The following is a 13,811-nucleotide window of genomic DNA, read 5'->3' as shown; positions in this document are numbered from 1 at the left end:
ACAATAGTCTTACCTGTATGCCTCATATAAGAAGGCTTTTTGTGGTTAAATTATCTTTTATCACTTTATGTAAATGAACTCTTCCAGGTTATGGGGCAGATGCTGCCTTGATGATAACTCCGCCTCCAGAGATTATTTGAAATGAAAGGGGTGTTACCAGTGCGAGACAAGTAACTGACACACAACAGGAGAAATGAAATTTGTCTTCTTGCAAACACATTTTTTGCAGCTCCCTGAGCTCTGCTTCACTGCAACAATGTTTAAACCTCATCTGCCTGCAAGCTCGAGGGTGAAGCTGAGAGGCACCTGCAGAAGTGTCAGTTATCACATACAGCTCTGCAGTGAGAGCAGAGAGCGGCCATCACACTTTACACAGGTAACGCTCCTTTTATTTAAAATAATCTCTGGAGGCGGAGTTATCTTCCAGACAGCATCCTCCCCATAGCCTGGAAGAGCTCATTTACATAAAGTGATCAAAGATGATTTGTCCACAACAAGGCATCTGATATGAGACAGACCGGTATAGATTTTTTCAGCATTCTATAACCTGTATGCCCATATTAACAGTTTAAAAAGGTCACAGTGGTGACCGATTCCCTTTAAGTCAAGACTCAACATCAGAGGTCTTAATTGCACATAGTAAGAGAAATAACACTCAATAGGTGGTCAACTTATTTTGCCATTGCTTCTTCAATGGGTGGAACATGGGGCACCCCATGAAAAAGTGACAGCAAAACACCCATCAGGCGCACATTTTTGCAATAACACAGTTAAAGGGAACCTGTCAGGTCCAATATGCACCCAGAGCCATGAGCAGTTTTGGGTGCATATTGCTAATCACTGCCTAACTGTCCCTGTATACACTAGCATAGATAAAGAGATCTTTAGAAAAATGGTCTGGGGTCATGCGCACTGTGCCGAAATCCAGCGTCAGGCGGCGATGACAGCGGAGAGGTGAGTGAGATCATCATCTGATGCTGTGCATTCATTAGCATGTTAGCACACCCACAGGTACACACAGTGGTGTGCAAACATGCTAATGGAGCCGACTAGCCAGGGGAACTAACGCCCAGGGCACTAGTCCCTGAGCTCATTAGTATACGATAAAAGATCTTTAGAAATACTTTTTCTAAAGATCCATTTAGCTATGCTAGTGTATACAGGGACGGTTAGGCAGGTATTAGCAATATACACCCAGAACTGCTTGTGGTTATGGGTGCATATTGCACCTGACAGGTTCCCTTTAATATGGACAATTTCTGTGACTTCTCAATGCATTCATGTGGTGCATTTGTACCAGATAACTAAAAACTCATGACTGTGGGTGATACTGACAAAAGATACATGCATCTTTTACGCATTACGTTGATCACATGGTGTTGTTGTTCTTACCATGTGCATTTAGTACCTTTGATACTGAGTCTTGACTTAATCATATACTCATATAATTGTCTTTATTTCAGTATGATCTTCTAGTTTTATTGACATTTTATTCATGTAATTAACATAAAAATAAAGTTTAACATTTAATTGGGAAATCATTGAGAAGGCTAAAAAGATGTTTGGAAGATGCTCGTGTTTCACTCATTGCTTCATGTACTTGGCCTGCACATCACCCCCAAAAAACGCTACCAAAAACGCTCAAAAATGCCCCAAAAACCCTTAGCAAATTGAAATAAAAAATGTTTATAATGTTTTTTTCATTTAGAATTATATACCTTTCTACCATTGCAACATTTAATGCCTTAGTGCTCATTACTGATTTTTCTAAATAAGGGATAAAATAATGATTAAAAATTTGTAACCGTATAAAGTGAATAATCTACTTAGATCCACATAATTATCTAATGAAGCACATGCAATGCCTTATGGATTACATGGCTATGTGTAGCAGGATATGACAGCAGATGTTTCCTTGGCTACAAAGAGGCAGGAATGTTACATAGCAGTAAAGCAGTATGTATCACATAGGTATTAATTAGTACTCCAGGCTTCATGCTTCCTGCATCCTATATGCTGGCCAGGCAACATGTGTTTACAGCACTATTGTCATGAGGTTTCACGTTTCTGAGACATGTGCAAGTCGTCATATAGCAAGACAGTGACATGACACCAAGAAAGACAGGCAAGATATGTAACTGGTGCTCATTAAGGCATTGTTTTAAATGGGATTCTTTGTAAAGCTACCTAAAACCTTATCAACTAATATATATATATTCACATTTCTTTTAAATTAACACCTCTGTTCTTTAAAGCGTTCTTACTTTGCAGCATTTAAAAACTTCATAATACAATAATGTGGGGGGTGTATATATATATATATATATATATATATATATATATATATATATATATATATATATATATATATATAGTAGCTATCTCTCTTCGAGTTTCTGTCTGTCTCTGTCTGTCTGTCTCTGTGTGTCTGTCTCTGTATCAGTTTCTCTGTCTGTCTATCTCTCTCTGTGTCTCTCTCTTTCTCTGCGTGTCTCTCTTTATCTGTCTGTCTGTCTCGTTCCCCGTCTGTCTCCTTCCAGGGCTGTCTCTTTGCCCGGTCTGTCTCTTTTGCCGGTCTGTCTGGGAAAAAACACAAAGAGACAGAAGTGTAATTCCTGACTATTAGTCTTTAGTAGCAAACAGTCAAAAACATGAAAGAAGAAATGCAAAATGAACAACAGGATATCTTTGCTGGGAAAAAAAGGAATCAGAAGTGTGATTCCTGACTTATTTGTTGCAGCACGGGAGGCTAGAATGGCATTTTGAATTGCACTTCATTTTTTTTTTTACGCAAAAGCATTTGTTAGTTTGGCACTTAGTCTTGCACATACATCTCAAAAATCCTTGGCCACTTCCTGTGGACTGAGCGGTTGCAGCATATCAAAGAGGTATTTTGTGGTCAGGAACATCTTAAACCTTGAGCAAGCCTTTTTGACAAAAACTGAATTGTGATCTTGCATAGAGTTGGTTCAAAATGCTGCCTGCTTTGTCCACCTACTTTTGGACGGACCACCCCTGTAGTATTCTACACTCCGCCTGTTTGTCATTTAGGTATTCTATAGAATGACTAGGAAATGTGTGAACATTTGATGTATTTCATTCGTTGACGACCCATTTCCGGCATTTTATATATTGCCTAGGTATTTTATAGAATGCCTGTTTTTACACATTGCAGGTAACATATATATACAGTTGAAGCCAGAAGTTTACTTCTCACTGTCTGTCATGAAATCAAAATAAACCTCTCATTTTAGGTCACTTAGGAACCAAAATTATTTATATTTACCAAATGCCAGGATAATGAGGCAGAGAGAATGTGTTAAGGCATTTTTATTACTTTCTGCAAAGTCAAAAGTGTACATACCCTAAAGGCCCCGTCACACTAAGCAACATCGCTAGCAACATCGCTGCTAACGAACAACTTTTGTGACGTAACAGCGATGTTGCAAGTGATGTTGCTTAGTGTGACATCCAGCAACAACCTGGCCCCTGCTGTGAGGTCGTTGGTTGTTGCTGAATGTCCTGGGCCATTTTTTAGTTGTTGCTGTCCCGCTGTGAAGCACACATCGCTGTGTGTGACAGCGAGACAGCAACAACTAAATGTGCAGGCAGCAGGAGCCGGCTTCTGCGGAGGCTGGTAACCACAGTAAACATCGGGTAACCAAGAATCCCTGTCCTTGGTTACCCGATATTTACCTTCGTTACCAGCCTCCCCCGCTCTCACTGTCAGTGCCGGCTCCTGCTTCTTGCACGTGTAGCAGAGTACACATCGGTAATTAACCCCATGTGTACTGTAGCTAGGAGAGCAGGGAGCCAGCGCTAAGCATTGTGCGCTGCTCCCTGCTCTGTGCACATTTATCTGCAGTACACATCGGGTAATTAACCCGATGTGTGCTGTAACTAGGAGAGAAGGGAGCCAGCGCTAAGCGGTGTGCGCTGCTCCCTGCTCTGTGCACATGTAGCTGCAGCACACATCGGGTAATTAACCCGATGTGTGCTGTAATTAGGAGAGCAGGGAGCCAGCGCTAAGCAGTGTGCGCTGCTCCCTGCTCTCTGCACGTATAGCTGCGTGCGCTGATAACCAAGGTAAATATCGGGTTGGTTACCCGATATTTACCTTAGTTTCCAAGCGCAGCATCTTCCACGCGGCGCTGTTGGCTGGGGGCTGGGACACTGGTTGCTGGTGAGCTCACCAGCAACTCGTGTAGCCACGCTCCAGCGATCCCTGCCAGGTCAGGTTGCTGGTGGGATTGCTGGAGCGTCGCAGTGTGACATCTCACCAGCAACCTCCTAGCAACTTACCAGCGATCCCTATCAGGTTGGATCGTTGTTGGGATCGCTGGTAAGTTGTTTAGTGTGACTGGGCCTTAAGAGTACTATGCCTTTAAACAATATGGGACAGCCTATATGATGATGTCATGTCTTTGGAAGCTTCTGATACATTTATTGGCAACATCTGGGTTAATTAGAGACACACCTGTGGATGTATTTTAATGAACACCTGAAGCACACTGCTTTTATGTGTATCATCATGGGAAAGTCAAAAGAAATCAGCTAAGATCTCAGGAAGAGTATTGTGGACTTGCACAAGTCTGGTTCATCCTTGGGTGCAATTTCCAGATAACTGAAGGTGCCTCATTCATCTGTACAAACAATTATACGCAAGTACAAACAAGATGGGAATGTCCAGCCATCATACCACTCAGGAGGGACTGGTGCACTTCACAAAATAGATGGCATCATGAGAAAATAAGATTATGTGGCAATACTGAAGTAACATCTCAAGACATCAGCCAGGATGTCTTCCAAATGGACAATGCATACTGACAAACTGGTTAAAAAGTGGCTTAAGGATAACCAAATCAATGTTTTGGAGTGGCCATCACAATCCTATTGAAAATGTATGGGCAAAGCTGAAAAGGCCGGTGCGAGCAATGCGACCAACAAACATGGCTCTCCATTTCTGTCAGAAGGATTGGGCCCAAATTCCTACTAACTATTGTCAGAAGTTTGTGGAAGGTTATCCAAAACGTTTGACCCAAGTCATACAGTTTAAGGGCAATGCTACCAAATACTAATGAAATGTATGTAAACTTTTGATTTTGCAGAAAGTAATAAAAATGCATTAACACATTCTCTCTCTCTCTCATTATTCTGGCATTTGGCAAATATAAATAATTTTGGTTCCTAATTGACTTAAAACGGGAAAGGTTTATTCTGATTTCATGTCAGATAGTGAGAAATACATGCATATGTGTCTTTTTAGATAGTGTATGTAAACGTTTGGTTTCAACTGTACTACATACAGTATACTCAAGGTAATTATACTTCATTAGCAATGTCTTTCCTAGGCAACTATTTGAATACAGACTTGTGGAAGCAAGATATGATAATCAAGCGGTTTTGAACAATATCAAGGGTGCCATGACTGATCCCCACCCTATTTTATTTGTAGAGGTTTTCACTGATCACAGTCTGGCCTTTGGAAGGTTCTTCAGTTCACATACTGGACTGGATAGCAGCATTTTAGTTTTGCCTGGAAAATATCTATCCATTTTTTCCGCTTTTAGTCTCATAGGCTACTAGGTGACTCTTTCTATTTCTACATCTGACATTGACTAGCCTTTAAATTTGCATAACTTGTTTTCTTTGTTGCCTCCCAACATTAGACATACTGCAATTCAATGGTTACATAATGGTATTTATTAACACTGCATAGTGGTTTAGTCTTGCATTTAATAATGTTGTTATAATATCAATAATGCAATAGTTAAATCTAAGTATAAAACTGCCACATTTTTAACCACAGCCATATAAAACTGCATAAGACTTTCATTTCTTAAGGGGGTTCACTCTGATGAAAATTCTGATTTGCGGACAGAACATTTCCAGCATATTACAGTAGTAGCAAAATGCATAAGACGTTAACAAATCATATCCACACACTGCAGGAAATCATCAATGAATTTTAGATCTGTAGCACGGCAATTTCTTACTCCTTTTGTAGTAAATTTGCTGTAAAATCCACTGTGTGTGAATAGACCCTAGAAGATTTTTATTTTTAGAGCTGCCAAGCGTCAATTATGAAGTTTACAAGTTTGCTCACAAAGTTTATGTCATTCTTAATAAGGATTTTTGTAAATCATTTACTAATCATTTACTTACTCATAATAAGAATAATGAGACGCATTAGTTAGTTATGTCATTGTTGGTCACCTATGCATGGAATTTACTTATAAATAACCGGTGATATCCAGATTGTGTGTACGTGATAAACCACTGCTCTTAGAGTAACAACAAAGCCTTAAAAAAGGAATGTGCAACCCTAGCCACTAGTTAACAAAATGCGCTACATGGCTTGTATTGTGTTGTAAAACACTGTTTTCTTCCACTTGTCACGGGCTGGTGGCCTCGGGTGACCGATTACCCCACATTCTTGTCTCTGCCTTTGCAATGCTAGTTTATCAGAACTTGAACATTATCAAAGATTGTGCTTTTTTTCAGTTTTTAACTTATTGTGGTGAACATACATTGAAATGTATACTAGATCCTCATGTTTTCATTTTTTTTCTTGCAAATGTTATAACTCAACCAATCAACGGGATAGGCAAACTTGAACATCTTGGCTAGCAATCACGTATTCAATTAGAAATACAACTTGAGTGTTAAATATTAACAGTTCTGTATGTCTCTAGCTCCAATACGGATGTGCATGAGCACATTGGCAGGATATGAGTTGAATAAGGAGAAACAATGTGGCACTACTGTAGTATTAACTAAAGTCTACGACTTGACAGCACCAGCTAGAAAATGTTTTCTTCATCATACAGTCCCTTATGGTCAGTGGCAAAGTCAGTCATGTTTTGTTGGTAATTGAGATAAGGGCTGCAGAAAGTTTTTTATCCTTTGCCAATCCCATGAATTAGAGGCTGTTATTTGGAGCAGTCAAAGAAGCGGGTTATCTTTTGTTATTTTAAGAAGTTAGTGCTTGTATAAATTTGTATGTTCTCAAATATATTTTGTTTGCTTCATTTTTTTACTATATCATATCTTGAGGTCCTTAGATAGGCGTCAACATTTTGTTAATGTAGTTGAACGCTATTCCTGCTGACTTCACCAGGCACATAAACAAAGGGAGGACATCTGGGAATAGCCTATCCTAAGTGAAAAAAAGGATCGGGAATGTTGAAACAGTTCAGATGCCCCCATACACATTAGATAGCCAGCTATTCCTTGCCGAAATCATCAGATTCAGCTGAGTTTATTCTAATGTGTGAGGGCATCTGTATTGCTCTAGAAATAGGAAGCCATTGGAATTTTGAATTTAAAAGGATTGATCATATTATGGCTAATATTAATTAATAACAACTCAATAACACATGCATTTTTTTATGCTCTGGGAGATTTTCTTTATTTCTAAAGCCACCAAACCATCTCTACCCCTCCCCCAGACCTCAGTGCCATTCACATTACAATCTTTTTCATAAAATGACTTCAGCTATAAGGGTATGTGACCAAACAGGTCATACAGTCTCCTCCATATAAACTGTTCCAGTCACCTGCATTTGTGTAGGTCCTGGACAAGGTACAAGTGTAGGATAATTGAATGTAGGATTTCTTTTTACTTTTTTTGTTTTATTTTTAATTAGTTAGCTTATTATCTAAGACAAGACACAATATCACAGACCTCTGACGCAGGGACCACAATGGGGCGGGTGAGAAGGACTTACAAAAGTGCGAAATCATAACTAAAGTTCTTTAATAATTATCTGTGAACTTCAATGCATAAACCTTCTCCTTTGTAGAGAATGTTTCCTTCTTTGTACCTCCCATTGCATATTGTATATAAAATTCAGTGAGTTGCATTAATGTCTTTTCATAAGCTGTCATTACAAGCTCTAACAGTGACCATCCTTAGGAAAGCTATGACATGACAAGAAGATGTGTACTTTTACCATGTTGCCTCTTGCTGTGAGATTTGTCTTCTTTTTTTCATTAGGATGATGAAAATATGAAATACTTAACAAATGAAGAGAAGAATGCCCTCATGTTTTTGGAGGAAACATTAGATGCTTTCGAAGATGACCTTGAAGAACCACCATTTTCAGCTAATTCAAGTCTTGGTTACTACTCTCCAAGGTCAACAGATGATAGCCATTCTGACGCTGATGACATCATCGATCTCGTGCAAACTGAGCATAACCACATTGAGTCTTCAGCAGAAGGTAAGCTATTGAAATATTCTAAATTAACTTTGTATTAATTAAAACATTAAGCATCATTCAACTTTTAATGCAATTTATTGATGGCTATTCCGATAAGTGTTAGTAAAACTAACTACCGTATTTTTCGCTTTATAAGACGCATCGGATTATAAGACGCACCCCAAATTTAGACATAAAAAAAGAAAAGTGGGGTCCGTCTTATACTCCGGTGTTCTCTTACCGGAGGGGGGCACCAGTGGTGGTGAAGCGGGGTCACAGGAAGCAGAGGTTGTGCTGGCAGGTGCGGCGGGTCAGTGGCAGCGGGGTCCGTGGTGGCAGGTGCGGTGGCATCTGTGGTGACACGTGCAGTGGTGGCAGGTGCGGTGGTGGCAGGTGCGGTAGCGTCCGTGGCGGCGGGCACGGTGGCGTCCGTGGTCGCGGCAGCAGCGGCGGCAGGTGAGTCGTGCAGCAGGCCGGTGCAGTGAGTATCCCAGTGTCCGCAGTCCCGGTTCAAATGATGGCGCCTGGAGCGGCGCATGCGCAGGTGGAGCTCTCATCCAAGGGCTCCATCTACGCATGCGCTGACTCCCGGAGCGGCGCATGCGCAGATGGAGCTCTCATCCAAGAGCTTCATCTGCACACGCGCCCTCTCCCGGCGCCATCATTTGAAACTGGGACCGCGGAAAAACTGGGTAACCTGCTGCACAGCCACCCGCCCCGCACGCACAGAGTGGCAGCCAGCAGGCTGCCCGCCCACCCTGCGTGCAAGCGGCTGGGTACCTGTGCTTGCGTGCGTGCGGGTGGCAGCCGGCAGTCGGATGCCTGTGTGCGGGAGGCAGCCGGGTGCCTGTGTGAGGGCGGCAGCCGGGTGCCTGTTGGTGCTGGCTGCCTCCTGCACACAGGCACCCAGCTGAGCCCACACAGGCACCCGGCTGCCGCCCGCACGCATGCACAGGCACCCGACTGCCGCCCGCACAGGCACCCGGCTGCCGCCCGCACACAGGCACAGGCACCCGACTGCTGCCCGCACGCAGCCACAGGTACCCGGCTGCCACCCGCACGCAAGCACAGGTACTCGGCCGCTTGCACACAGCCACAAGCACCCGGCCACCCGATCGCCGCACAGAAAGGACCCCCAGGTAAAGCTATATTCGGATTTTAAGACGCACCCCCCATTTTCCTCCCAAATTTTTGGGAGGAAAAGTGCGTCTTATAATCCGAAAAATACGGTATATATTCAGGTTTTCATAAATGGAACAAAGATATTGTAGGTTACAGTATGTTATTTGTGGCTTCAACTCTCGTTTTTTGTTAAGTTACTCACTCTGATCCTTATATAGTACCAAGAATTTACTGACACATCGAATTTTCTTTTTTCCATAGACTCTGGAATTGGACTAAGCCTTAGTAGCTGGAATCATACTCAGAAAGACTCTTGGACCTCACAATCAACCATGACAGTAAGTTCACCTGTGACTATTCCACAGATCGACACTGAGAAGCTCCCTTATGACCAACCAGCAGAACATCGGAAGCTACTCGGTGCTGTTCCAACACCTGTCATTATTGCTCAAAAAATATCGGAGAAGAAAAGTGACAGTGGAAATATGTCACCCATGTCACCAAAAGAGGAGAAGTTACCAGAGCTGAAAAAAAGTGTAGGTACATCACCTATTCATGAAGGACATTTTATTTTTCCTGGATCACCAAATGCCAAACTAAATCGTTTTCCAAACAACATAATTATTAAACCAGTTGGGAAGCAGTATAACAAAACTATTGCCAAGGCAGCTGTCAATGTACAAGAGCGCAAAGCTCAAATGCTGGCTAATTTACATGGGTCTGGAGTGCTTGCAGAGGAAATTGATGCAAAAATTCGACATGAACAACTGGGTCGGAGGCCTTCATTTCATGTACCATCTGAGCAGACAAGATACGAGGCCCTTACTAAGCTTGGCTTAGTTAAAGAAATCCCTATTCAAGCTGAAGTTCCTTCACCTGATATCTGTAAATCTCCGATCTCAAATGGTGAGCATTTGTCAAAGATTTTTCCCCAAGAAACAAAGAGAAGGCCCTCAAATGAGCATGAGAGTATCAGCAAAATCTTGATGAATGAACCAAGCAACTTTGTTCCTTTGGGGAAAACTGTTCTTATAAAAGGTGAGCCAACATCTTCCTTGGAAAGGAACAAACGACATAGTAGCATACAAGTTCCACAAGAGAAAAAACAGGTAATTCCCCATCAGGAAGTCAAAAGAACTTATTCTATGCCAAGACCTTCAGGTTTACGATCTCAAGGGATCACAGTGCAGTTCTCTGGACGTGACTCTTCAGAGCAGTCTAGAAAAGATGCTTTGAGAAGACTTGGCCTGTTGTCGGGATACTGAAATAAATCCAAATTTCTAGGACACTTTTATCATTTATTCTAGATATCTACAAAACAGAGAAGACCAATGTTTTAAAAACATAAAGGAACAGAGCATTGACTTACAACCTCTTATATGCATAGTAGGTTTAATGTATATATTTCAGATATGCATTTTTCATATCCTTAATGTAATCACATAGTATACATATTGGTTCAGATATTAAAAATACCACTACAAATGCAAAATGTATTTAACTATAAGGATTCATCAGGACACAACAATTCTATGTTCTCGTAAATTAAAATTTCCTAAAAATGTCGTAAATTCTCACCAATTTATTGATTTTGTTATTTTAGCTGGGATTTTCAAATCTCTCTTTTTTTTCCTTCCCTGGGAACAGTAACTGTAATGTATACTGTAAACACCTATTTTCCAATATATTGACTTTTTGCATCTCTTATAAACTTGTTAAGATATATAACGGTGCTTATTCTAGCCATAAACATTGCGTGAATGTAGGCTGAAGCCACCCATTTCGACGCATCTGTGGATAATTTGCACATAGCCTACAGTATACATCACAATCTTTTCCCGAAGGCCCCCATTCAGCACACAGAAGTTAAGTCTGTCCTTCTGATGTCCGTCTGGCTGGAGTGGGTTTGCATACCATTTTTTCTTGTACAATATAGGAAAGCACAGCAGACTGTGGTTTTCAAAAAAAAGACACTGGGAAAAATGCATACTATACAGCATACATTTTTTTTTTTACAATGAATCCTGGATGCCTAAACACTCATCCTGCCTGTGGTCATGGTTGGATGCATACCTTCTGAGCGTATTTGCCCAATAGTTGTCATAAATGCAGAATATACCTTAGTTTATGATTCAAAAGAACTCCAGCTTCACAAACTAGTGCTCTCCTTTATTTATTAAAATTCTTCCAATAACAGCATTGCCCAAGTTTCAGTAGTTATCCACGCGTTTCAGTTGTCAGAACATCCCTAATCATGATACCTAGCTTCTATGTATGTGGGAGAATCATCAATTTCAGAAGAGAGAAGGGTTGGCATGTCAGATATCTACATACCTTATGCTTTTCTTTTTCCCTGAAAAGAAACCACCGCCAGAGGTTTCATCCAGCAGCTATTTAATATGGATGACCACATTTAGAGTTGAATATCTTCTTGAGACGTCTAAGCCTCTTTTTATTGTTCTAGAAAGGTCAGGTAACTCTTTGAACTCTCAGTTCAATGGAATCCGTTTTCTTTGGAAAAAAAACATTATAAGGCAATATTTGGAAAATAGCTGAAAAACATTTAACACAATTAGTGTTGCAAAGTAAAAGGTTGTAATTCTTATTATTTGTAGTAGAAAAATATATACCCTTAATTGCTTTACATTAAGTCTTTAGAGCAGAAGTTCCTATTTTAATTAGCTTCTAAAAGGATAGAAGAATTATAAGTGGTAAGTTATGGTTTGCCAACCATACAGATTAAATCGCACAGCCCTAGCATATTTACATTTGATTTACTGTCTCTATAAAATATTTCCCTTTCCAAGACATTCCAAAATGCAAAGAGGCAGGAATATGTTTGTGTTCACAGATGCTTAATATAAACTTCAACAAGAATACCACAATCTGAAGAATGTCGGTATTCGGATAGATTAATAATTCACTCGATGCCTTTAGCAACCTTGTGTTCAGTAGAAACACAAATCACCAGCCTGGAATAATTCCATTGGAGCATGTAAACTGGTAAACATGCCCGATACCACACGACGCCTTCAGCATTGCGTATATCAGGGACTCCATACCTCTACGTATTCTTTCTATTCATGACAATAAACTCCTATAATGTTCATTACGCTTATGATTGATGCTTACTTCTTTCTATATTTTCAGTTGCACTGAATGTTATTTGGAAAATGTGTTCGGATCATTCATGTCATTCTTAAATTTATGCCAGGTATTTAAAGATGAATGCTGGATTATAAGTGTCTCAAGGAAACATCTTCAGGCATATACATGTCTGGGTAATATGCTTAATCCAGGGTAAATGGTGTATCGGGGTTCAAACACTTTGCTCTTTGAACACTTACCAGTATAAGGAAAAATGAGAAGAAACCTTTCTGAACTAAGATGTTCACTTTTCTCTTTTAAAATTCATACAATGGACTTGTACTTCCAGATTTGTTTGTGAAAAACCATTATAATTAGTGTCTGGCTTCACTAGTAGCACATATGTCAGCTTATGTGTTACTTTGCGCTTACCCTGAGTTTTTGTCATCCATTCAATTTTTTTTTGGTGGGGGCAGAGAAATTTGCATATAACATCATACAAGTTGAGGATCTTGAAAATTGAGCATAAGAGTTGCCTCAAATTTCTTTGTTACACTTACTGTTGTAGATCAGGGAAGCAGCTGTAATGATGACTTACATAATTATCATGCAAAAGTATTGTTGTGACCCATGCAAAATGTAATCTTATTTTAGTGTAAAATATAACGATTAAATAAGCCCTCTCATCAAAATCTAGAGGAAAAATTTAATAGGAGACAAATGGTTTTTACATGGTGTGACAATTGAAAATACTGCAAAATATTCACATCAAATATAGGAAAGCAAAAATAATGTGATTTGTTTTGTGTTTTTTTTCTTGTTTAAAGCACCACTCCAGCGTTTTTGTGGGGTGGGAGGGGGGGTTACTGCTGGAGTGGTGCTTTAAATCTAAGTCCCCTGCCTCTAGTCTTATACTTATCTTCCAGCATCTTCACCTTTTTTCAGTATCTCTCCGGTCCCGCGGCACCTTTTTGTGACTGTAACTTCAGAAGTCAGACGTTAATGTCACAAGCTCTCAATGCAAATCTGTAAGAACCATTGTAAGGCTCTCATAGATTTGTATTGAATTGTGACCTCAGGCTCGACTGGCTGGAGCAACCGGCAGGTCACAAACTGGAGAACATGAACTGGAGAGGCGCTGAAAACAGATGAAGATGCATTAGGATGAGTATAAAGGCATAAAGGCTGCTTTACACACAACGATATCGCTAGCGATCTCGTTAGTGATGTGACACGCCCAGAACGTTGTTACGATTTGACAAGACTGCTCATAGGTCGTTTTGTAGCGGTCACACGTACACATCTCACAAACAACGCTACATCGTTCAACGATATATTGTTTCACCAAGGCGGTCGTGTGGATGTTGTTCGCCGTTGGCAGGGTGTCAAACGTAGCAA

At 40.5% G+C, this 13,811-nt stretch overlaps 1 protein-coding gene across 2 annotated transcripts in view; it reads left to right on the top strand.

Moving 5' to 3' along the window:
• PROSER2 (proline and serine rich 2) overlaps positions 1-13,247 on the top strand; it is a 49,507-nt gene extending 36,260 nt beyond the window's left edge. For both annotated transcript variants that reach the window (XM_075342591.1, XM_075342592.1), the window contains exons 3-4: positions 8,000-8,225; positions 9,588-13,247. In XM_075342591.1, coding sequence (XP_075198706.1) covers positions 8,000-8,225; positions 9,588-10,591 — 1,230 coding nt within the window. In that variant the 3' untranslated portion in view covers positions 10,592-13,247. The remainder of the gene's footprint in view (positions 1-7,999; positions 8,226-9,587) is intronic.
• Positions 13,248-13,811: the final 564 nt, after the last annotated feature.

Source organism: Anomaloglossus baeobatrachus, chromosome 4 (assembly GCF_048569485.1).
Source record: "Anomaloglossus baeobatrachus isolate aAnoBae1 chromosome 4, aAnoBae1.hap1, whole genome shotgun sequence".
Classification (NCBI taxonomy): domain Eukaryota; kingdom Metazoa; phylum Chordata; class Amphibia; order Anura; family Aromobatidae; genus Anomaloglossus; species Anomaloglossus baeobatrachus.
This window is presented reverse-complemented; position numbering and strand designations above follow the sequence as displayed.